Here is a 24,079-nt window from a genome sequence, read left to right as displayed (position 1 = left end):
CCCCCTCCGCCCCCCCCCCAAAAAAAAAGAAAGAGAGCTTTTGAAATCCTAACTTCCAGTACTCAGAATGTGACCTTATTTGGACATGGGGCTGTTGCTGATGTAATTTGTTAAGCCGGTGTCATAGGGGAGTAGGCCCGCCCGTAATCCAAAGCCTCTGGTGTCTTCAGGAGAAGATGGTCACATGAAGAGGGAGACACAGGGAGAAGGCCGTGGGATAAAGGGAGCCGAGACTGGAGACAGGGAGCTGCAGCCAAGGGGGGCCAAAGATTGCCAGCAAACCGGTAGAAGCTGGCAAGAGGCAGGAAGGACTCACCCAAGAGGATTTCAGAGTAAGCAGTCCTGTCGACACCTTGGTTTGGGGTTTCCAATTTCAGTTTCCAGCCTCCACATTGTGAGACAGTGCATTTCTGTTGTCGGGGTTTTTTGTTGTTGTTTTTTTTTTTTTTAAACTGAATTAAGAGTAACGCCCTCTAGGACTATAGCAGCTAGTCCTGGCACTTTTTTTTTTTTTAATCTTTTTCTGGGGAGGAGGGGAAGAGTGATAGGGAGCGAGCGGGAGAGGGGTTGAGAGAGGGAGGGAGAGAGAATCCAAGCAGGCTCCGCACTGTCAAGCACAGAGCCCGATGCGGGCTCGAACCCACGAATCACCAGACCATGACCCGAGGTGGAAACCAAGAGTCAGGAGGCTCAACCGACGGAGCCACCCAGGCGCCCCGCGCTTCTGTGCTTCTGAGCCACGCTGGCTGCGGCACGTTGTGGCGGCGGCCTCAGGACATTAACACGGCTCCTACGAAGCAACAGAAACACGAGCAGAGGGGGGCGCCTGGGTGGCTTAGTCGGTTAAGCGTCCGACTTTCGCTTAGGTCATGATCTCGCGGTTCGTGAGTTCGAGCCCCGCGTCGGGCTCTGTGCTGACTGCCAGCTCAGAGCCTGGAGCCTGTTTCAGTCTGTGACTCCCTCTCTCTCTGACCCTCCCCTGCTCACGCTGTCTCTCTCTCTCCTGGAAATAAATAAAACATTAAAAAAATTAAAAAAAAAAAAAAAAAAAAAAAGAAACACGAGCAGAGGACCGGAGAGGAAGCATAACAGCGACCCTTCAGTGCTATTCGCATCTGTTAGCGTTTGCTGTGTTCTAACACCCCTAATGTAACGGCTTAAAACAGCACGTATTATACCTCAAGGCCCTGCGGGTTGGCCGGGCCCGGCTGGTCCAGGCTGGCTCGCCTGGGCCTGACTGGTCTTGGATGGCCTCACTCGGGGGTCCTTGCTGGGCCGGCCCGGAGGCCCCGAGCGAGCGGTCTCCGCCCTTGCAAGAGGGGAGCTCTTTCACACGGGGGCAAAGGAGGGGTCACGGCAGCAAGAAGGTGACAGGGAAGCTGCACATTCTCCCAGGCCAAGACCCAACTCACTCAGCATGGCTTCTGCCGCCTTCTCTGGTCACAGCAAGTTCCGAGATTGGCTCAGAGTGGACGAGAGGGAGAAAGACTTCATCTCTTTCTCCCTCCCTTTTTTTCGTTTTCAATTTTTTATTTTAATTCCAGTTACTTAGCATTCCGTAGACTCCATCTCTCTTTTTCTTTTTTTTTTAATGTTTTATTTATTTCTGAGAGCGAGAGAGAGACAGAGGGTCAGAGAGAGAGGGAGACACAGAATCCGAAGCAGGCTCCAGGCTCTGAGCTAGCTGTCAGCACAGAGCCCGACGCGGGGCTCGAACCTATGAACCGTGAGATCATGACCTGAGCTGAAGTCGGTCGCTTCACCGACTGAGCCACCCAGGCGCCCTGAGTAGACTCCGTCTCTTGGGGTCCAGGAGCTACACAGAGTTCATGGCCATTTGCATCCGACCACGGCCCTCTCCCTTACACACTGGCAAAAATAAAACAGGCTGATGATACACACAGGTGGTGAGTCTGTACGGAAGCAGACACTCCCTTACGCAGCTGGTGTAAGCGTACATTGGTCCAATCCCAAGAAGGCTGATTTTGCAATTGTTCTCAAAATGACAAATGGAGAAAACCCTTCTGACACCGTCAAACCACTTACCGCTTGGGGGGAACTTGGCCCATGTGTGAAACGATCGTGTCACATAGTTCTTTGCTGCAACAGAGTCTGTAATACCAAGCTGTGGGAAAACACAGACCTGGGCAAAGGCCCACGTATCGAATGGAAGAAAACAAGAAAAGAGGAAACCGTGACTCGGGTTACATTATTTTCAGGTGGAGAATTTTAGGGGTGGGACGGTGCTTTAGTTTACACTGTGGTTTGTGCATTGGAGGTGGGGCTGTGGGCCCCCAGGCTTGTGTGTACATAACTCCTCTGCACTGGCAGCGCAGAGCCCGACGCGGGGCTCCATCCCACGAACCGTGAGATCACGACCTGAGCCGAGATCAAGAGTCAGACCCTTAAGCCACTGAGCCCCCCCGAGGCGCCTCTCGCCTCCAGGTTTCTAATTAAGGGCAAGAACATGTCCTTTGCCTGCCTGCTTGCCCTTCACACATTTTATGCCATGTTTGTGCCACTGGCAGCCTGTTTGCCAAGCCTGAGTTATCAGCTAATGTTTGAGGAGTTAGGAGATAGGCTTCTAGTCACGAAGCACCTAGAGCCGCTCCCTCCTCCAGCCTCCAGACCCCAGCCTCCAGCCTCCAGACTGGGGCGCCTGTTCTCTCTTCTTCCCGCTTCTTCTGGACCAAAGGGCTCTGGGCCCACCCGAGAAGGCGGTGGACCGCCTCCAGAAGCTTCTCCCTGCCACCGCACCCCGTCAGGAAATGCAGCCCTCAGGCTCCCTCCTCCCTTAGGCCCAAGCTTCTTCCTTTTTTTTTTTTTTTTTTAATTTTTTAATGTTTATTTATTTTTGAGAGAGCGACGCAGTGTGAGCAGGGGAGGGGCAGAGGGAGGGGGGGAGACACAGAGTCTGAAGCAGGCTCCAGGCTCCGAGCTGTCAGCACAGAGCCTATGTGGGGCTCGAACGCACGAACCGTGAACCGACTGCGCCACCCAGGCACCCCTCAAGTTCTTGATCGCACCGGCTGATTGAGGGCCCCACCTGGAGTCTGGGAAGTCCAACAGCCCTGCCGCTGACCCTGCACTGGCCCTTTCTCTTGTTTGGGGTGGCTCCTCTGAGCCAAGGGGAGAGGCCAGCCCCAGCCTTGCAGGACGTGCGGCTAACTGACAACACACAGAGCTGTCCTCCGGGTTCTGCATACAGTGGTTCATTTAGTCCCTCACGGCAGGCTTTGACATAGGTCCTCTTCCTCTTCTCCTTTTTTTTTTTTTTTTTAATTTCTGAGAGAGAGAGAGAGAGCAGGGGAGGGTCAGAGAGAGAAGGAGATAGAGAATCCAAAGCAGTCTCCAGGCTCTGAGCTAGCTGTCAGCACAGAGCCCCACCCGGGGCTCGAACCCACGAACCGTGAGATCATGACCTGAGCCGAAGTCAGACGCTCAACCGACTGAGCCACTCAGGTGCCCCCCTCTTCTCCTTTTTTAAAAATAGTTTATTTATTTATTTTGAAAGAGAGAGAGAGAGAGAGAGAGAGAGTGCGAGCAGGGGAGGAGCAGAGAGACAGGGAGAGAGAATCTCAAGCAGACTCCGAGCTGTCAGCACAGAGCCTTACGCGGGGCTCGATCCCACAAACAATGAGATCGTGATCTGTGATGAGATCAAGAGTCGGGTGCCCAAACAACTGAGCCCCCAAGCGCCCCTCTCCTCTCCTTGTCTGACGAGTGAGGAATTGAGGCTCTGGTAGGCGGCATGGCTTGCCCGAGGCCGCTGAGCTTGAAGTGGCAGAACTGGAGCTTGACCCCAGGCCGTTGGGATCCGAAGTGCTCATCCTCTTCTGGAAGTGAGTGTGGTTTCCTTAGTGAGGCCGGAGCAGAGTCCTCCCAACGGCGACACGGCCACCATGTATCCGGTGTTAGCAGGGGAGCCTGGAGTGTGCCAATTTAGTGGATGGACACACTGAGGACCGAAACCAGGGACGGGATATCCCCAGAGCTATACCTCAAAGGAGAGGCGGGTGGGGAGGCAAAGCAATGAAGAGGTGACTCTGACGGGGAGACCAAGCCCTGGGGCTGGAGGTTCCTTGTGGGGTCCTTCAGATCGACCTTATTCCCATTAAACAGATGTGCAAATCAAGATCGCCCAGCCAGAGGCAGGGGCAGAAGAGAAATGCAGGCCTCATCTGGCTGAGGCAGGCCATTTTCTAGGTGAGGTCCAACAGTCAAGTCAGAGAGGCCCGTGTTCAAATCCTGGTTATGCCAATGTCCTCACTTGGCAGCTTTTGGAGAAGGGTCTTAATGGCTCGGAGGCTTAGTTTCTTTCTCTATGAAAGGTGGGAAATTCGGGGCTCGTTTAAACTGTACCAGCGGTTAAAATACTGAAATTCTTTCAGGGCGCCTGGGTGACTCAGTCAGTTAAGCATCCAACTTCGGCTCAGGTCATGATCTCACTGTCCGTGGGTTTGAGCCCCGTGTCGGGCTCTGTGCTGACAGCTCAGAGCCTGGAGCCTGCTTCGGATTCTGTGTCTCCCTCTCTCTCTACTCCTCCTCTGCTCACGCTCTGTCTCTGTCTCTCAAAAATAAATAAATGTTAAAAAAAAACCTGAGATACTTCCAGATTTGGTTGGTAGAAATCTGCCATCCGGAGACCCTCAGCGCCCGCCCCTCCCCCTGCCCCGCGTGGCACGCCTGGGTCCTCCGAGACATTCCCGTGTTCTAGCCACTAAAAGTTAAACACCAGGTCTGTGGAGACCACCAGGTCGCAGCTCTAGCAGTCGGGCAGCGTGGTTACTGTCACAGAGCCTGGCCCAGACTGACGGACGGAATACTAGAATACTGTCTCCCTTCTGGATTTAGGGGGAATGGCCTATAGGACTGTTGTAGGGACCCAGGGATCTCTATGGAACGACCAGGAACCCGTTAATAATAGCAGTAGTGGTGCCAGCGTGCCCTTCTGTCTGTTTCTCTCAGGACTCAGTTTCCCGTCTCCGTGCTCCTCCCTGAGCCCCTGCACCCCCCTCCCCGCCGGGTGTCCCAGTGGCGAGGATGGAGGGTGGGGCCACTATCTCCCTCACCTGTTTGCTCTCTCTCTCTTCTAGGTCTGCTAGTCTAGCCCTTGAATAAAAGGCCAGGTCACCTGTGTCCTGCTTCCTCCCCTCCGGCCTGGGTCATGCTCCAGCTCCTCGCCAGCCTGGCGCTCTGGGGGGCGCTGGCCTCCCCAGCAGGTAGGCACCTTGCGTGTGGTCCCTGAGAGCGGGGACGAGAGCAAGGGCGAGAGAGTCGGTCCATGTGCACATGCGGGGTGGGCATCTGGCTTCAGAATCTGGGGTCTGGCTCCTGCTCCCTCCGCTTTGTGTCTAGCAGAGGCAGCTGAACTGTGTTTGAGAACATAGCTCTGGCGTCAGCCCGGCCGGGGTTCAAGTCTTGGCTCCGCCGCTTCTCAGCTTTGTGACCTTAATTCTCTGTTTCTGTGTCTTTCTCTTCCTTCCTTCCTTCCTTCCTTCCTTCCTTCCTTCCTTCCTTCCTTCCTTCCTTCCTTCCCTTCCTTCCTTTCCTTCCTTCCTTCCTTCCTTCCTTCCTTCCTTCCTTCCTTCCTTCCTTCCTTCCTTCCTTCCTCCTTTCTTTCTTTCTTTCTTTCTTTCTTTCTTTCTTTCTTTCTTTCTTTCTTTCTTCCTTCCTTCCTTCCTTCCTTCCTTCCTTCCTTCCTTCCTTCCTTCCTTCCTTCCTTCCTTCCTTCCTTCCTTCCTTTCTTTCCTTCCTTCCTTCCTCCTTTCTTTCTTTCTTTCTTTCCTTCTTTCTTTCTTTCTCTTAGCTTTGTGAGCTTAATTCTCTATGTTTGTTTCTTTTTTTTCTTTTTTCTTTTCTTTATTTATTTTGAGAGCAGGGGTAGAGGCAGAGAGCGAGAGAGCGAGAGAGAGAATCCCAAGCAGGCTCCGCACTGTCAGCACAGAGCCTGACGTGAGGCTCAAGCTCATGAATTGTGAGATCATGACTTGAGCCAAAACCCAGAGTCGGAGGCTTACTTGGCTAAGCCACCCTGGCGCCCCTTGGCTTTGGAACCCTAAACAAGCCACTTAACCTCTCCGTGCTTCCGTTTCCCCATCTGTGAAATGAGGGTGATGATGACCCTGCCTCAAAAAGCTGTTGGGGGGCACCTGGATGGCTCAGTCGATTAAGTGTCTGACTCTGGATTTCAGCTCAGGTCATGATCTCATGGTTCATGGGTTCAAACCCCATGTCAGGCTCTATGCTGAAAGCACAGATCCTGCTTGGGATTCTCTCCCTGTCTCTCTCTGCCCCTCCCTTGTTGTCTATCTCTATCTCTATCAACTAAAAAAAAAATTTTTTTTTTTTTAAAAGCTCTTGGGCAAAACAAAAGCTGCTGGAGGCATTCATGGAATTAATATGTTTGAAGAACTTCTTAAGAGTTTAGAACAGGACCAGGTCAGAAGTAGCCCCTGTCGGAAGAGCAGAAGATCGCCAAGAGCAGTTATTATTATTATTTTAAAGTTTATTTATTTGTTTTGAGAGAAAGACAGAGGGAGTGAGCAGGGGAGGGGCAGAGGGAGAGAGAGAGGGAGACAGGGAATGCCAAGCAGGGTCCAGGCTGTCAGTGTAGAGCCCGACATGGAACTCGAACCCACAGCTGTGAGATCGTGACCTAAGCTGAAACCAAGAGTCTGACGCTCACCCCCCGGAGCCACCCAGGCGCCCCAGGAACAGTTATTATTGTTCCTACGCCTTGTCTGCTTGTTTCCCCTTTGGGTCTGATCCTGGCCCCTGGGTCCAGGTTGGGGACTAAGTGGCCTGGCACTTAGCCAGGATCTCACTGTGTGATCCCAAGTGAGACTCCAAGCCCATCCGCGTTCAGTCTCCTCTCGTATGCATCTGTAAGAGGCGGGCATGAGACACGGTTTGCAGCCTTCAGACTGTGCTTCTTCGAGCCTCTGGATTCTTGGAAGAGCCCCAGGTGCCTCTCTGCAGGTGGAGAAGAAGGCTGCCGTGGGGGGCCTGGGTGGCTCAGTCGGTTGCGTGTCTGACTTCAGCTCAGCTCATGATATCTTGGTTTGTAAATTCGAGCCCCACGACAGGCTCTGTGCTGACAGCTCAGAGCCTGGAGCCTGCTTCGGATTCTGTCTCCCTCTTTCTCTGCCCCTCCCCTGCTTGCTCTCTGTCTCTGTCTCTCTCTTGCTCAAGAATAAATAAACATAGACTTTCGCTTAGGTCATGATCTTGCAGTTCGTGGGTTCGAGCCCCGCGTCGGGCTCTGTGCTGACTGCCAGCTCAGAGCCTGGAGTCTGTTTCAGAGTCTGTGACTCCCTCTCTCTCTGACCCTCCCCTGCTCATGCTGTCTCTCTCTCTCTCCTAGAAATAAATAAAACATTAAAAAAAATAAATAAACATAGAAAGAAGAAGAAGGTGGCACATTCCACTTTTTAAAAACATTTTTAAGGGGCGCCTGGGTGGCTTAGTCGGTTAAGCGTCCAACTTTCGCTTAGGTCATGATCTCGCGGTTCGTGGGTTCGGGCCCCACGTCGGGCTCTGTGCTGACTGCCAGCTCAGAGCCTGGAGCCTGTTTCAATCTGTGACTCCCTCTCTCTCTGACCCTCTCCTGCTCACGCTGTCTCTCTCTCTCTCTCCTAGAAAAAAAAAATTTTTTTTAAAGTTTACTTATTTATTTTGAGAGAGACAGAGAGAGCGCACGAGTGGGAAAGGGCAGAGAGAGAGAGAGAGAGAGAATCCCAATCCCACACTGTCAGTGTGGAGCCTGATGCAGGGCTCGAACCCATGAACCATGAGTTCACGACCCAAACGGAAACCAAGAGGCAGATGCTTAACCGACTGAGCCACCCAGGTGCCCTATGGGACCATTCTACTTTTATAAGTTCAAATGTGGGCACCCGAGGGAGGTGTTTGGAGAGAGTTCCCTGGTAGATTAGACGGAGGTCAGTAGCAGCTCCGGCTTGGAGATGCTGATTCTTTTTTTTTTTATTTTTTTTTATTTTTATTTATTTCTAGGAGAGAGACAGCGTGAGCAGGGGAGGGTCAGAGAGAGAGGGAGACACAGACTCTGAAATAGGCTCCAGGCTCTGAGCTGGCAGTCAGCACAGAGCCCGACGGGGGCTCGAATCCACGAACCGCGAGATCATGACCTAAGCGAAAGTCGGACGCTTAACCGACTAAGCCACCCAGGCGCCCCTTGGAGATGCTGATTCTTAACCCCGAACCATTTCCTTTTGTCTCCCTGAACGCACACCTCCGGGAAAACGTTCCTTGATCTCCCAACAGTTGTCCCACCCCTAGCCCTTAATCCAATTTTTTTTTAAGTTTATTTAATTTTAAGAGAGAGCAAGAGAGTGCACAAGGAGCAGAGAGAGAGGGAGAGAGAGAATTGCAAGCAGGCTTTGCACTGTCAGCACAGAGCCCGGCATGGAGCTCGAACTCACGAAATGCAAGATCATGACCTGAGCCGAAATTCAGAGTCGGATGCTTAACCGACTGAGCCACCCAGGTGTCCCCCTTAATCCTACTCTTGAATCCTGTGTCTGTGTGTGTGTGTGTGTGTGTGCGCGCGCGCGCGCATGCCTGTGTTTTCTCCTCCAATCACAGGGTCTGATCAGTCCTCTGTCCCCACAGGGACCTCCAAGATGTGTCCAGTCTGCTCTTTGCTGGGAAACTGCACCGAGATGGCCTGTCCTCCCACCAAGGACGCCTGCGTGTTTGGCCAGATGGAGCTGGGTGGGGGGACCAGACAGGGGCTGGGCGGGGGTCCAACAAAGAGGTGGGCGGGGGCGGGGGCGGGGGGCGGGGCATGGAAGAACCACCCTGGGACTGAAGGTTGCAAACTTTGGACTCTTTGCTCAGCTCAGTGCTGCTGGGGTGGGGGTGGGGGGCTGGGGTGGCTTCAGTGCCAACTGAGGTCCCAGACTGACCTCTGGGGATTGCTACGGAGCGGACAGAGGTCCGGGAGGGGGTAGGAGTCTCTAATCTCCCCCTCCTCAACCTCTATCCCCAGAAAATGGGAATCTCATCAAGAATGGCTCGTGTGTAGCCCCTGGGGAATTCCAAGAAGGCATCTACACCGTGACCTACGGCCCCCACTCGAGTCTCTGCACGGCCTGTTGTGTAAACAGCCATGGCAGGGCCACCCGACAAGGTTTGTTGGCAGCGCTTGGGGGTCGCGCCCTCAGGAAGGGTGTTGTGGGGGCTTGGCCTTGATTTTCCCGCTCTGCCTGGCTGACCTCAGTTCTCATCTGGAAAATGGGCGTGAAAGAAGCTTTGCAGGGGGTGCCTTGGAGCCCACGGCCGGCATGGAGCAGGCACTGCAAAAATTGTAGTTGTACTCACTGAGTTATTGGGGGGCTGGAGAGGAGACCCAGAATTTTATTTCTCCTTGGGAAAGGAGCTCCCTTGAGGGCTAGCCAAGCAGAGCAAGAAATGTACAGGGAGTGATGGGCTTGGGCTAGGGTGGGCCAGCGAGCCCCCAGGGTGCAAATTTTAAGGAAGCATTTACTTTCAGGTGCTGATTCTGCACTTGGGTGACCTTGAGAGTGAGCGCCTTCTCGCTGGCCTTACTCCAGACCTGGCTCTGAGCAGTGATAAAGATCACTTTTGCTGCTTGGTTATTTTTCCAAAGAAGGCATTTGCGTTTGCAGGTGTGGCAACGGAGAGACCCTAGACAGCTCCACGTCAAGGTTACTGGCCAGACTTTCAAACAACTGGGGTTTCCACTCCTCCTAAAAATCGTGTTTCTCCTCAAATAAAATAGCTGGTGAGACGTGGGCATGCCATTCAGTCTGTAAATGCCAGCTATGATTATAACTGTGTGTAACAAAAATTCCTATGTGTAGGGAAACATCAAAGGGACTCTCTCGGAATACTCTGAGTGACCGTCTGGTGGTGAATAGATTGCAGCGCTCGCTGCCTAGGAGAAAAATGTAACGGGAGCCATAGCTGTAATGAAAACTCTCCGAGTAACCACGTTAAAAAGTGCAAAAAAAAAAAACCCAGCCGAAATTAATTTTAATGATGTATTTTATTTAAGATAACATATCTAAAATATTATTCTGACATGTAATGATTTTTGAATTTTAAAATCATGGGGTGCCTGGGTGGCTCAGTCAGTTAAGCGTCTGACTTTGGCTCAGGTCATGATTTCAAGGTTCATGAGTTTGAGCCCCGCATCAGGCTCTGCGTTGACAGCACAGAGATTCTGTGTCTCCCTCTCTCTCTTCCCCTTCCCGGCTTGTGCTCTCTCTGTCTCTCAAAAATAAATAAACATTAAAAAAAGTTTTTTTAATTATATTGATTTTATATGATCAATATAAAATTATTGATGAGGTATTTTATTTTTTTAAACTAAGCCTCTGAAACCTAGGGTTATTTTATACTCATAGGACATCTCAAAGGGAACCTATCACATTTCTTTTTTTTTTTTTTTTAATGTTTATTTATTTTTGAGAGAGAGAGACAGAGTGTGAATAGGGGAGGGGCAGAGAGAGAGTGAGACACAGAATCTGAAGCAGGCTCCAGGCTCTGAGCTGTCAGCTGTGAGCCCGATGCGGGGCTTGAACTCACCAACTGTGAGATCATGACCTGAGCCAAAGTCGGACGTTTAACCAACTGAGCCACCCAGGTGCCCCCATTTCTTTTTTTTTTTTTTTATCTGCCACTCCTTTTCACCCATTTTTCCCACCCTCTACCCACCTCCCCACTTTTTAAAAAATTATTATTTATTTGTTTGTTTATTTATTTATTTATTTTAGAGAGGGAGAGAGAGAGCACAACCTGGGGAGAGGGGCAGATGGAGAGAGAGAGAGGCCACATCTTCTTTATCCATTCACCTATGGATGGACACTTGGGTTGTCTCCGTATCTTGACCTTTGTAAATAATGCTGCAATAAACATAGGGGCACCTCTATCTTTTCAAATTAACGTTTTCGCTTTCTTTGGGTAAATACCCAGTAGTCGAATTGCTGGATCGCATGAGAGTTCAAGTTTTAATTTTTTGAGCAACCTCCATACTGTTTTCCACAGCAGCTGCACCAGCTTATGCTCCTACCAGCAGTGCACGAAGGGAACCCGCCATATTTCGAGAGCTCAGTTGCTACAGGTGCACCGGGCCCACGCGCTAGCCAGGGCAGCTCTGTGGTCCTCTCGTCTTTGATGTACTTTCCAGTATTTGCCACTATTGCAACATAAATCACACTCAGAGTGAGTCGTGGCTTAGCTGTGATGCACAAAATATCTGTTAGAGCAGCTTCCTCTTAAATGTTTCAGATCTCTAAGAAAGCTCTGAAATCAATCAAATGGTAGAGAGCCCCCGAGTCCAGAACATCACGATATCTTTTTTTTTAATTTTTTTTTTATGTTTTATTTATTTCTAGGAGAGAGAGAGAGAGACAGCGTGAGCAGGGGAGGGTCAGAGAGAGAGGGAGTCACAGACTCTGAAACAGCCTCCAGGCTCTGAGCTGGCAGTCAGCACAGAGCCCGACGCGGGGCTCGAACCCACGAACCGCGAGATCATGACCTAAGCGAAAGTCGGACGCTTAACCGACTAAGCCACCCAGGCGCCCCAAGAACATCACGATATCTTAACACCTAAAATAACAGGATTACTTTTTTTTTTCAGGATGACTTTTCATTTTTATTATTTAATTTTATGGTTTTATTTATTTAATTTTATTTTAATTACTTTATTATTTTAAAATTTTTGGAATTCAGGGTGTTCAAAGGAGAGCTTTTGTCTGTGCGGTCAGTGCCAGATCTCTAGAACAGGGCCCAGCGCACAGTAGGTGCTCAAGAAAGTTTGAGGAATGAGTAAAGGAACCCACAGGATCTAGCCTGAAGGTTTTAGAATAAAGGACCGGTGTGGGGTGGTCCCACCTTCATCTGTGTCTGTTGCTCTTCAGAATACATCTTCAGGGTTTGGAAGGAGGTGGCTGTGACCAGGCTGGTCCCACTTTGGAGGAAAATGCTCTGGATTGTGGTGGTGGTGGCAGCGGCGAGAACAAGAGGGCTGGTGGGGGCAGGATGGGGGGCGTGTTCACCCTTCACCCCACACTGACCACATCCACTCCTCCCAGAGGCAGGGCCGGAAGCCCAGCACAATGGAGTGAAATGTCCCTACTGTTCTGGGAATACATCAGCTTCATGTGACCCCCTTTCGGTCATGAACTGCAACGGGGACCAGACTATGTGTCTCACCCTCAATGGGACATGGAATGGAGGTAAGGGTTCTTCCCTTCAGGAGGTCCTTGCGTGGTGAGCCTCTCTGCAACCTGCACAAACAAGTCTTGAGATTCATTTGCATGTGTGTTTTGGTCACCTATTGCTGTTTAGCAAATCGCTCACAAATGCAGCAGCTTAAAATAATAACCCTCATTTTATTAACTTTTTTTAATGTTTATTTTTTGGGGAGAGAGAGAGAGAGCAGGGAGGGGCAGAGAGAGAGGTGGACAGAGGATTTGAAGCAGGCTCTGCACTGACAGCAGAGAGCCCGATGTGGGGCTTGAACTCACGAACCATGAGATCATCATGACCCAAGCCAAAGTCAGATGTGTTTAACCAACTGAGTCACCCAGGTGCCCCATTTTATTAACTCTTATAGTTAATGTGCGTTGGGAATTACAGAAGACTTACCTGGATGGTTCTGAGTTTCTCACGGAATCACAGTCAGAGTGTGGCCAGAGCTAGAACTGAGCAACTAGGGGTTTGCTGAGCCTCTCACACATGTAGACTCTGGGCCTTTCCAAGGTGGTTTTTCCACATTGGTTAGAGTGGGCTTCCTCACAGCATGGCCGCCTTAGGGCTTGTTATATGCTGGCTAAAGATCTCAGTACTGACTAGTACAGCAAACAGTGCAGTGGCAGGGGCTAGTTAGGCATCTCTCTCTCTCTTCACATAATCGTAGAGCCTCTCTATATGGTATCTCCACATTCGTTAGATTGGGCTTCCCCACATCATGGTGGCCATCACCTTTGCATGGTGACTGAAGACTTAGAGCAAGTATTCCAGCAAACAAAATGGCAGCTGCCCGGTCTTACACGAGCTAGCCTTGGAAGTCACATGATGTCATTCTACCATGATTTGTTGGTTGAAGTGGTCACAGAAGTCCATCTGGTTTTGATGTGGTTCTTGAGCAAATGGCTAAGAAAGAATTCTTGAGATGTCTTTGGTGCAAAAAGGTGATTTTGTTAAGACACAGGGATAGGACCCGTGGCAGGAAGAGCTGCACTGGGGTAGCTGATTTTATATTTTTAGGTTTGTGGAGGGAGAAGGAGAGAGATAAAATAAGTCTCTAAGGAATTTGGAAGCATGGCTTCCAGGACCTTGAGGGGCTAGCTGCTATTAAGACGAGGTTATTTTTTTTTTATGTTTGTTATTTTTTATTTTTGAGAGAGAGACAGAGCACAAACAGGGGAGAGGAAGAGAGAGAGGGAGACACAGAATCTGAAGCAGGCTCCAAGCTCTGAGCTGTCAGCACATAGCCCAACGCGGGGCTTGAACTCATGAACCGTGAGATCATGACCTGAGGCAAAGTCAGTGCTCAAATGACTGAGTCACTCAGGCGCCCCGAGATAAGGTTACTTTTAATAAAACATAAACATGAAGGGACTAAGGCAGCCATGAGTCCCTTGAGGAAGGTCATACTCACGTTTCAGGTGTCTATCAGTGGGCTACAAGCTCAAAGGAGATTTAATTTGAGCTACATTTCTCTTGCCTTTGTTTCCCTCATCAGTTTCAAGAAGAGGACACTTAGACCCTCACTTCTTGATGTGTCAAAGAATTTGCAGATGTATTTAAAAATCACCCCTATGCGTTTGCAAATGGTTGGAGCAGAGGCTTTTTGAGCGAAAGGCTTGGAATAGAACATAGACTCACTATTAGGCCAACAAAGCGACAGGGAGGAATGGTCTGGGCTTCTGCTCCTGGTAGACCTGAGCCTCCAGAAAGGTCTTCCTGTGACAAACAGTGGCATACTGGGAAGGTGTGAGGTAAGGGAGGGGGGACATGAGTGGTAGGCGTGGTCTGCTCTGGGGGCAGGGGTACTTTATCACTGCCATTGTTTGGAAACGCTGGAATAGGGTGATACAAAGAAGCAGACTGATGTTTAGTTAGTTTTATAATAATAATTATTCTTATTGTAAAATGTTTATTAATTTTGAGAGAGAGAGAGCTCCAGCAAAGGAGGGGCAAAAAGAAAGGGAGAGAGAATCCCAAGCAGAGCCCAACATGGGGCTTGATCTCACAAACTGTGAGATGGTGACCTGAGCTGAAATCAAGAGTTGGACGCTTAACCAACTGAGCCACCCAGGTGACCGTTATATTTTTTTTTAAGTAAGCTCTCTGCCCACCATGGAGCTTGAACTCAGCTCTCCAATATCAAGAGTTGCGTTCTCTACAGACTGAGCCAGGCAGGCTCCCCTAGTCAGTTTTATTTTGTTTTTATTTATTTATTTATTTATTTATTTTAAATATTTTTAAACATTTATTCATTTTTGAGAGACAGAGCATGAGCTGGGGAGGAGCAGAGAGAGAGACGCACACAGAATCCGAAGCAGGCTCCAGGCTCTGAACTAGCTGTCAGCACAGAGCCCGACGCGGGGCTCGAACCCACAAACCGCGAGATCATGACCTGAGTCGAAGTCAGACGCTTAACCAACTGAGCCACCCAGGCGCCCCAGTTTTATTTTGTTTTTAAATGCTCTGTGGACAATATACCCCCTTATAGCCGGCTAGCGTTATCATCCCTCTTGGTAGGCCATTATTTACAGTTGAACTAGATGTAAAAAAATATTTCTCCAGGGGCGCCTGGGTGGCTTAGTCGGTTAAGCGTCCGACTTTCGCTTAGGTCATGATCTCACGGTTCGTGGGTTCGAGCCCCGCGTCGGGCTCTGTGCTGACTGCCAGCTCAGAACCTGGAGCCTGTTTCAGTCTGTGACTCCCTCTCTCTCTGACCCTCCCCTGCTCATGCTGTCTCTCTCTCTCCTAGAAATAAATAAAACATTAAAAAAAAAAAAAAGAAAAATATTTCTCCATGCTTTGGGGGGCTTATAGGAAGTTAGGAAAATTTCCAAGCGTCCCCCAAACAAAATAAAAATGTGAGCAGAATTCAGAATAAGAGCAGTAAGCAAACATAAAAGGCACAGTGACCCTGAGAACAAATGCTGATCACACCCTGCTTTGGGTGCTAGGTCTTGGGTCCACAGCATGGCTGGGGAGCTGACTCTTAGAGCCCCACATAAGCCAGTAACCTTGGAAGGAGACCGATATGATCCCAGGTTGGTAGTACCTCCTAGTTAGTATAAGTGAACGTAAATCCTGTCCAATGAAAAGCCACCAGGATAACCCTCTCCCTGCTTAAGATTAACATCAACCAAATATGAGCTCACAATCAGAGCTCATGAAATACACAAGGGAACAAGCCACCATGAGTGAGAGCAGAAGCAACAAATGAGATCAGACTCATGAGGAGCTATTGCAATTATCAGCTACAGAATGTAACCATATGTGGTATATTTGAAGGAATAAAAGTAGAATCACAAAAATGAGCAGGTATCAAGAGGTTATAAGAAATGACTGGGCAGATTTGACAATGAATCATATACAACTATCAAGAGAGATGAGAGCTTTCAGACCTAGTGAAAGTCAGACTCAGGCTCTGGCTCTGAGTCTCCCCCTGCCGCTTCCCCCTGTTTCTGCAGGGGGTCCCCAAATCCTGAAGGGCTGTGCTACCCCAAATGTCTGCCACCTGCAAGTGAACACCACCCTGGGGCCGGAAGCTTCTGGATTTCGTCTCATCAGCCAGCCTGAATGCAACTATGTGGTTACACCCACCCAGCCAGGTACTTTGAACTCTGACTTGCTGAGATTCTACCTTCTCTGCCCTTCTTAGATCCCATGTGCCCTTCCCAATCCTATGTGTTTCCAGGGTTTCCCCTCCCACTCCCCATATGCTCTCAGGGCACGCAGTTACCCTTATAAGCTCACAGACGCACGTGTGCACACCCGCGTGCACATCACTTAACACACCTGGAAGCAGAAAATCCGACTGGCATCCATACATTCACCAATATCTTCATCTGTATCTCAGCACCCTAAACACATGTACAGAAGAGCACGCATTTCTTTTCTTTTTCTTTTTAAAATTAAAAAAAATGTTTATTTATTTTTGAGAGAGATAGAGATAGACTGCAAGTGGGCAGGAGGGGCAGAGAGAGGGAAACACAGAATCTGAAGCAGGCTCCAGGCTCTGAGCTAGCTGTCAGCACAGAGCCTGACGCGGGGCTCGAATCCACGAACCGCAAGATCATGACCTGAACTGAAGTCAGACACTTAAAAGACTGAGCCCCCCAGGTGCCCTGAGGAGTACGGAGTATGCATTTCTAAACACAAGCATCCTTTCATGTAAATAAGATTAGAGATACAAACTCTGTTGAAATAAGAAATCTAACAGTCTTTTTCTTTCTTTCCTTCACTTCCTTGCTTGTGAAAGAAGACAGATTTGCCAAAAGTTTGGCAATTTGGCTTAACAAAAGAACACAGATAGTAAGTTTTGTCTTCCAGAAAAGAGAAATGCTAATTGAGATAGCACTGACCAGGGCAATAGCTTTTTTTTTTTTTTTAAATATTTTTATTTATTTCTAGGAGAGAGAGAGAGAGAGACAGCGTGAGCAGGGGAGGGTCAGAGAGAGAGGGAGACACAGACTCTGAAACAGGCTCCAGGATCTGAGCTGGCAGTCAGCACAGAGCCTGACCCGGGGCTCGAACCCACAAACCGCGAGATCATGACCTAAGCGAAAGTCGAGACTAAGCCACCCAGGCGCCCCAGGCAATAGCTTTTTTAAAGGAAGATGACAGAACAGAATCACAGATGTTTCAGAGGAGAGAGAGGCAATTTTCAAATCTGGATAGAGCTGCCTTCCCTGGGCTCCAGGGACATGGAAACATCAGTCTTAAGGAGGCTCCACAATGAGCGTGGAGCTCAACGAAGGGCTCAGTCCCACGAACTGTGAGATCATGACCTGAGCTGAAACCAAGAGTCGGACACTTGGGGGGCGCCCCTCGGGGAGTTTCACTTTTATTTTTAATTAATTAATTTAAAAAATTTTTATGTCTTAATTTTATTTTGAGAGACAGAGACAGAGTGAGTGTGGGAAGGGCAGAGAGAGAGAGGGAGACACAGAATCTGAAGCAGGCTCCAGGCTCCCAACTGTCAGCACAGAGCCCGACACGGGGCTCAAACCCACGGACTGTGAGATTATGATCTGAGCTGAAGTCGGACCCTTAACCCACTGAGCCACCCAGATGCCCCAGGAGTTTTACTTTTAAAAAGTAAACAGTGGGTTCAATGAATGATCACCATGAAGAAAAGGACCCAGGGGCTCAGCATTTACAATATGGAAGGAGAAGGGTGCTTGAGTGGCTCAGTGGATTGAGCATCCAACTCCGGCTCACGTCATGATCTCACGGCTGGTGGGTTCGAACCCTGCGTCGGGCTCTGTGCTGACAGCTCATAGCCTGAAGCCTGCTTCAGATTCTCTGTCTCTCTGTCTCTCTGCCCCTCCCCCGCTTGTGCTCTGTCTCTGTCTCAAAAATAAATAAACTAAAATAAATATGGAAGGGGAAAGGGCTAAGTAGGCTAACTAACAACTGGAACACAAGGCATGGAATGTCTGCATACGCAGTCCCTCCGACGTGTAACATATCCATGCAGGGGCTCATCAGTTGCTGGATCCATGCACGTGGACAGGCACAAACACACAAACATATGAAAGTACAAAATATACACAGACGTGCTGAAACACTCTGCCAACATTCACAGACATGCACATCTGTACTCCAGATATATATCCAAGCCCCCTAAACCTTGTTGGGAGCACAGACACACCCAGACCCACAAAATCAGCCTTTTCTATATACACATAAACATGTGCTCTGTTCACACGGAGATGTAGACACCTTCTCACACAGGGATGCCGCACAGAAATGACCCCGCCCTTCCACAGACAGTTCCAGAACACACAGAGTTCAACACGGGCACACACAGCCCCGTGTGTGCTCAGGGAAACAGGCCTGAGTGCTTGGGTACTCAGACTACATCGCTGTAGAGGTGCACATGCACTGATGTGCCCAAAACTACACACACACACACACACACACACACACACAGCGGTTACTCACCAGCCGGCTCGTCTCTCTCTCTCTCTCTCATCAGGTCCCCCTGCAACCACAACTCTGACCACGGATAGGGTCACTGTCTGTTTCACCTGCTCAGGACTCAATGATTGTGACGCTGTCTTCTGCCCAGCAGATCGAAACTACTGCCTTCAGACAACAGGTGTCATAGGTGAGTGTCCCGGGGGATAGGATCGGCTGGGGGTGGGGGCAGAAACGGGGCCTGAGGCTCACCAAGATCTCTCTGTGCCCCCTCTGTTTGCTGCCTTGACTCTGGCCATGGCAGCCTTTTCCTGGCCGTGGAGGACAGAGGCTAGCTTCAGCGGAGTAGGTGAATTTAAGATGTGATGCCACACGAGGCCGCCTGGGTGGCTCCGTCAGTTAAGCATTCAACTTTGGCTCAGGTCATGATCTCACGGTTCGTGGGTTGGAGCCCTGCGTCGGGCTCTGTGCTGACAGCTTGGAGCCTGGAGCCTGCTTTGGATTCTGTGTCTCCATCTCTCTCTGCCCTTTCCCGGCTCATGATGTGTCTGTCTGTCTCTCTCACAAAAATAAATAAACATTAAAAAAATGTTTTAAGCAAATAAAATGTTAAAAAAAAAAGATGATGCCACATTTGTTATAGATACTTACTGCTGAATAACAAATCAGCTTAAGATGTAGTGGCTTAGGGGCGCCTGGGTGGCTTGGTCGGTTAAGCGTCCAACTTTCGCTTAGGTCATGATCTCGCGGTTCGTGGGTTCGAGCCCCTTGTCGGGCTCTGTGCTGACTGCCAGCTCAGAGCCTGGAGCCTGTTTCAGTCTGTGACTCCCTCTCTCTCTGACCCTCCCCTGCTCACGCTGTCTCTCTCTCTCTCTCCTAGAAATAAATAAAACAAAAAACAAAAAACAACAACAACAAAAAGATGTAGTGGCTTAACCAGTTACAAAAGAACAAATACAGTATGACTCCTCTTAGAGAAACCTAGAGTAGTCGAAATAACAGAATGCTGCTACTTTTAGTATTACAAAATGAAAACGTTCTAGAGACCTGTTACATAACCATGTAAATATAGTTAACATTACTAATGTACACTTAAAAATGCCTAAGAGGATAAATTTTTTATTATGTGTTTTTTTGGGGGGGCACAATTTAAAAAAACATTGTGGCTTAAAAACAATGACTTATGGGATGCCTGGGTGGCTCAGTCGGTTAGGGTTTTGGCTTCAGCTCAGGTCATGATCTAGTGGTTCATGGGTTCGAGCCCCACGTCGGGCTCTGTGCTGACAGCTCACAGCCTGGAGCCTGCTTCGGATTCTGTGTCTCCCTCTCCCTCTGCCCCTCCCCCATGTGTGCTCTATATCTCTCTGTCTCTCAAAAATAAATAAATGTAAAACTTAACCGGCTCAACTGACTGATCCACCCAGGCGCCCCTTGAGTCAAGTGTCTTGATGAACAGTGACAGGCTTTGAGTGTATTAGGGTGGAATTTCAGGCGACGTGAATGCCAACAATGACACCCAGAGGGATTTGTGGGCTTCTAGGGAGAGCATGGCTTATGGCTGCCTTTCCCCTAAGCCTGCCCTCCACATCTCTCCAGCCTTAGGCAAAGGTGGCTTTCATGCCTGGAGAAAGGGTTCCTGTGTGGCCCCCAAGGACTGCAGATTCGGCAGCTCTGTCTCTGCCTTCACCTACAACGTTGACTTTGGCTTCTGGATCAACTCCACCTGTTGCCAAGGCAACTGCCAAGCACCTGCTCCTCCCGGTATGCTGCCCCCGGAAAGCAGTCATGGGGTGGCTGAGGATGTGGTGGGGTGACTTTGGAGGAGAGTTTGTCCTGAGTCGAGGAAGGCAGACAGGCGGGAGCCTCCCCAGTCCGCAGCCAGGCTGCCTGAAGGCACCCTGACCCCAGCTCATCGGGAAATCCCAACAAGGTCATTCCCCTGTGGGAGAGCCTGTAAGTGCACAGAGGGTCCTGGAGGTCCTGACTGTCACCTGCCCCTGTACAGAAGTTCTGCCAGTGTCACACGCCATGAGCGAGTTCCTGTGTCCTACATGTCCTAGTGGCCACCTGGGGCTCTGCAATTCCTCCTTCTACATGCAGTGTCCCGTCGGGGAGACTGAATGTGTCCAGCTGGACCTGGTGCCTATAGAAGGTAACATACACATGTGTATGTGCATGCGCGTGCCCGCGAGCGAGCCCGAGTGCATTGGTTTTGGATTCAGGCACTGCTTGAGTTTGGGATCTCTAACTCATAAGACTGCTGTGGGTGGGGTGCCTGGGTGGCTTAGTCGGTTAAGCGTCCGGCTTTCGCTTAGGTCATGATCTCGCGGTTTGTGGGTTCGAGCCCCGTGTCGGGCTCTGTGCTGACTGCCAGCTCGGAGCCTGGAGCCTATTTCAGAGTCTGTGTCTCCCTCTCTCTCTGACCCTCTCTCTCTCCTAGAAATAAATAAAAATATTAATAAAAAAAAAAAGACTGCTGTGGGAATCAGGGGCGGCTGGGTGGCTCAGTCAGCTGAGCGTTCGACTTTGGCTCAGGTCACCATCTCACCGTCTGGCTTGTGAGTGTGAGCCCCTCCTTGGGCTCACTGCTGTCAGTGGGAGCCTGCTTGGGGTCCTCCGGCTCCCTCTCTCTCTCTCTCTCTGTCCTTCCCCGGCTAGCTAGCGCACGTATGAGCTCTCTTTCTCAAAAATAAATAACCTTTTAAAAGACTATTGTGGGAATTAAATAAGATAATCCATGAGACTTCTGGAAGAGTGCCGTCCAAAAGGAATACGACTTAAGCCACGTGTAGAATTTAAATTTTCCGGGTAGCCACATTAAAAAGTAAAAAGTAGGAGTGCCTGGGTGGTTCAGGTGGTTAAGCGGCTGACTTCAGCTCAGGTCATGATCTCACGGCTCGTGAGTTTGAGCCCCGTGTCGGGTTCTGTGCTGATAGCTAGCTCAGAGCCTGGAGCCTGCTTTGGATTTTGTGTCTCCTTCTCTCTCTCTTCCCTTGCCCTGCTCATGCTCTGTCTCTCAAAAATAAATACATGTTAACAATTTTTTAAAATAAAAAATAAAAAGTAAAAAGTAATAGATGAAATTAATTTAGTAATTTTTTAATTTACCCCACTATATTCAACAGTTGTAATTTTCAACATGCGATCAATGTAAGAAATTATAAACGATATATCTTACATTCTTCTTTTTTTCTTTTTTCTTTTTTGGCTACTAAGCCTTTGGAATCAGGTGTGGATTTTATATTCACAGCACCTTTCAGTTCAAACCAGCCACAGCTCTCGTGGGCTTGGCTACTATATACACATACAGCTCAGTGGCCATATGTGGCTTGTGGCTACTGGATTGGAAATTCGAGATAGTAAGTGCATTTCAGTGAATCTAAGACCATCATGGCTTTGTGAGGAAATATACTCCAGTTCAGGGCATATTGAGACAAACTACACACTCTCCTATGAGGCTTACATTTCTTTGTAACATTTTTTAAAAAATATTTTTATTTATTTCTAGGAGAGAGAGAGAGAGACAGCGTGAGCAGGGGAGGGTCAGAGAGAGAGGGAGACACAGACTCCGAAATAGGCTCCAGGCTCCGAGCTGGCAGTCAGCACAGAGCCCGACGTGGGGCCTGAACCCACGAACCGCGAGATCATGACCTAAGCGAAAGTCGGACGCTTAACCGACTAAGCCACCCAGGCGCCCCTCTTTGTAACATTTTTTAAAAAGTTTATTTATTTATTTTGAGAGAAAGAGTGTGCGTGCAGGGGAGGGGCAAGAAGGGAGGGGAAAGAGAGAATCCTAAGCAGGCTCTGCGCTCTCAGTGAGAAAGAGCCCAAGCAAGGATCAAACTCACGAACTGAACCGTGAGCTCATGACCTGAGCCAAAACCAAGAGTCATGTTTAACTGACTGAGCCACCCAGGCGCTGCCCCAACTTTTTATTTTTTATTTTTTTATTAGGGAGAAAGTAAAAAATAAATAGATAGAAGAGTCAACAGTTTAATAAATCCCATATGCCCTTCACCCAACCCCAATAATTATCCACTCACGGCTAATCCTGCTTCCTCTCCACCCTCACCCCATATTATTTTGAATGCAGCCTCAGATATCATATCACATTAACCATAAGTATTTCCAAACATTTCTTTAAAAGATAAAGACTTAATGGGGCACCTGGGTGGCTCAGTCAGCTGAGCATCTGACTCCTGATTTCTGCTCAGGTCATGATCTCCAAGTTTGTGGGTTCGAGCCCCACATCTAGCTTTGTGCTGACAGTGCGGAGCCTGCTTCAGACTCTCTCTCTTCACCTCTCCCTGCCTATATGTTCACTTGCTCTCTCTCTCAAAATAAATAAATAGGGGGCGCCTGGGTGGCCCAGTTGGTTAGGCATCCGACTTCGCCTCTGGTCATGATCTCACTGTTCGTGGGTTCCGGCCTGCTTCCAGCTCTGTGCTGACAGCTCAGAGCCTGGAGCCTGTTTCAGATCTGTGTGTCCCTCTCTCTCTAACCCTCCCCCGCTCACTCTCTCTCTCTCTCTCAGAAATAAATAAAAATTTAAAATAAGTAAATAAACAAACTTAAAAAAACTTTAAAATATATATATAAAAGAATAACAATGAAAAGCACAGCTGTGACCAGGCTCCCGCTTGAGGATCTCAACATTTTCGGGGAGTTTTCCCGGAAGGACATGGATCTGAGGGCCTGTCATCCATCAGGGCTGGCCCGCTGCCATGTGTCCTGACGGATGTGACAGTCTGGGCGTTTAGGGAACCTCGGCGACTCAGGCAGATCCCGCGGGGCTGGCGGGAGTTGCCGGAAGTGAGCTTATTCTGGGGGCCCGGAAGCCTGGGCGAGGGGACAGGGGTGGGGGGAAGGGAGGTGGACGGGGGAGGAGGGGGGTGGCCCGGGGTGGCTTGTGACGGGAGGCTCACGTGGGCCCCGGGGACACCTGCCCGCGCGCATCCTCACCTGCGTTCTCACCCGCGTCCCCTCAGGCAGCTGGAACGTGACCCTGCGCGGCTGCGGCTCCCAGAACCTGTGCGGGGTCCCCGCCGCCACCACCAAGGGGCTGCTGACGTTTCCAGGCCACCGGCTGGCGCAGCGGCTCCACTGCAGCTCCAGCCAGCGCGCCGTCATGCAATCCCAGTGCCTCTCGGGCGCGCCGCCCGGCCTCCGCCTCGCCCTGTCCCTGCCGCTGGTGGCCCTGGGCTTCCTGGCCCTCTCCTGAGCAGTGCCGCCCCCGCCACCCTCGCTCGCCCCGCAGCCACTCAGCCCCGCTTGCTTCCCACCCCGCTAGATGGCTCCCTGGCTCCCCTCGACTTCCACGGTTCTAGGCCTGGAAGCTTCTGGTGAGAAAAGTCACAAGCCAGGGGTGAGCCTCCTCCCTCAGCCCAAGGGCTTCCCCAAGGCCCTCTTAACACCAGGGCCCGCCCTCGGACTAGGGACTAGCCTCCCTCAGACCTCCGTGGACACACATCCTTCATGGGGGCGGGGGCGGCAAAGACTAATCCTCTTTCCTCAAGCTAGGGGCTCTCCAACACCAGGCCGCTCCCTTAGACTAGGGCTGGGTCTCTTTTCTAGAACATTGGGAAACAGCTCCTTCTGGCTTCCTCTTCAGGGTTTAGCAAAGTCCTGGACAGCTCCCTCTGCCTGGAACCCCCCATCCACACCCCACACATCCGCTTGGCCCTCTGCTCAGATGTCACCTCCCTCAGACATCTCATAAAAAAAAAAAAAAAAAAAAAAGACCTACCCCTTCTGCAGCCTTCCCATTTCTCTTCCCTGCACTGGGTTTATTATGTGCCTCCCCCACTAGAACCTAAACCCTCCTGAGAGCAGAGAGTTTTCTTTACTATGCACACTCAGTGTCTAGAACTGGGCTTGACGCCGCATATCGCATGTGATCAATAAATATTTGTCCAATTCA

At 50.0% G+C, this 24,079-nt stretch overlaps 1 protein-coding gene across 2 annotated transcripts; it reads left to right on the top strand.

Moving 5' to 3' along the window:
- The first annotated feature begins 170 nt into the window (after nucleotides 1-170).
- Nucleotides 171-24,079, top strand: LOC120240566. 2 transcript variants are annotated; one of them, XM_039245330.1, is made up of 10 exons: nucleotides 278-332; nucleotides 5,097-5,222; nucleotides 8,635-8,736; nucleotides 9,014-9,154; nucleotides 12,084-12,227; nucleotides 15,705-15,845; nucleotides 18,218-18,349; nucleotides 19,756-19,920; nucleotides 20,165-20,311; nucleotides 23,148-24,079. In XM_039245330.1, exons 2-10 carry the CDS (start codon nucleotides 5,168-5,170, stop codon nucleotides 23,378-23,380), a joined length of 1,260 nt encoding a protein of 419 aa, XP_039101261.1. In that variant the 5' UTR covers nucleotides 278-332; nucleotides 5,097-5,167; the 3' UTR covers nucleotides 23,381-24,079. The 2 variants fall into 2 exon arrangements, with proteins under 2 accessions (XP_039101255.1, XP_039101261.1); XM_039245324.1 differs by lacking the exon at nucleotides 5,097-5,222 and having other exon boundaries at nucleotides 171-332.

This window comes from Hyaena hyaena, unplaced genomic scaffold, assembly GCF_003009895.1.
Source record: "Hyaena hyaena isolate Hyena2069 unplaced genomic scaffold, ASM300989v1 scaffold_9, whole genome shotgun sequence".
Lineage (NCBI taxonomy): Eukaryota > Metazoa > Chordata > Mammalia > Carnivora > Hyaenidae > Hyaena > Hyaena hyaena.
Note: the sequence above shows the minus strand (reverse complement) of the source record. Positions and strands in the feature narration are given on the sequence as shown.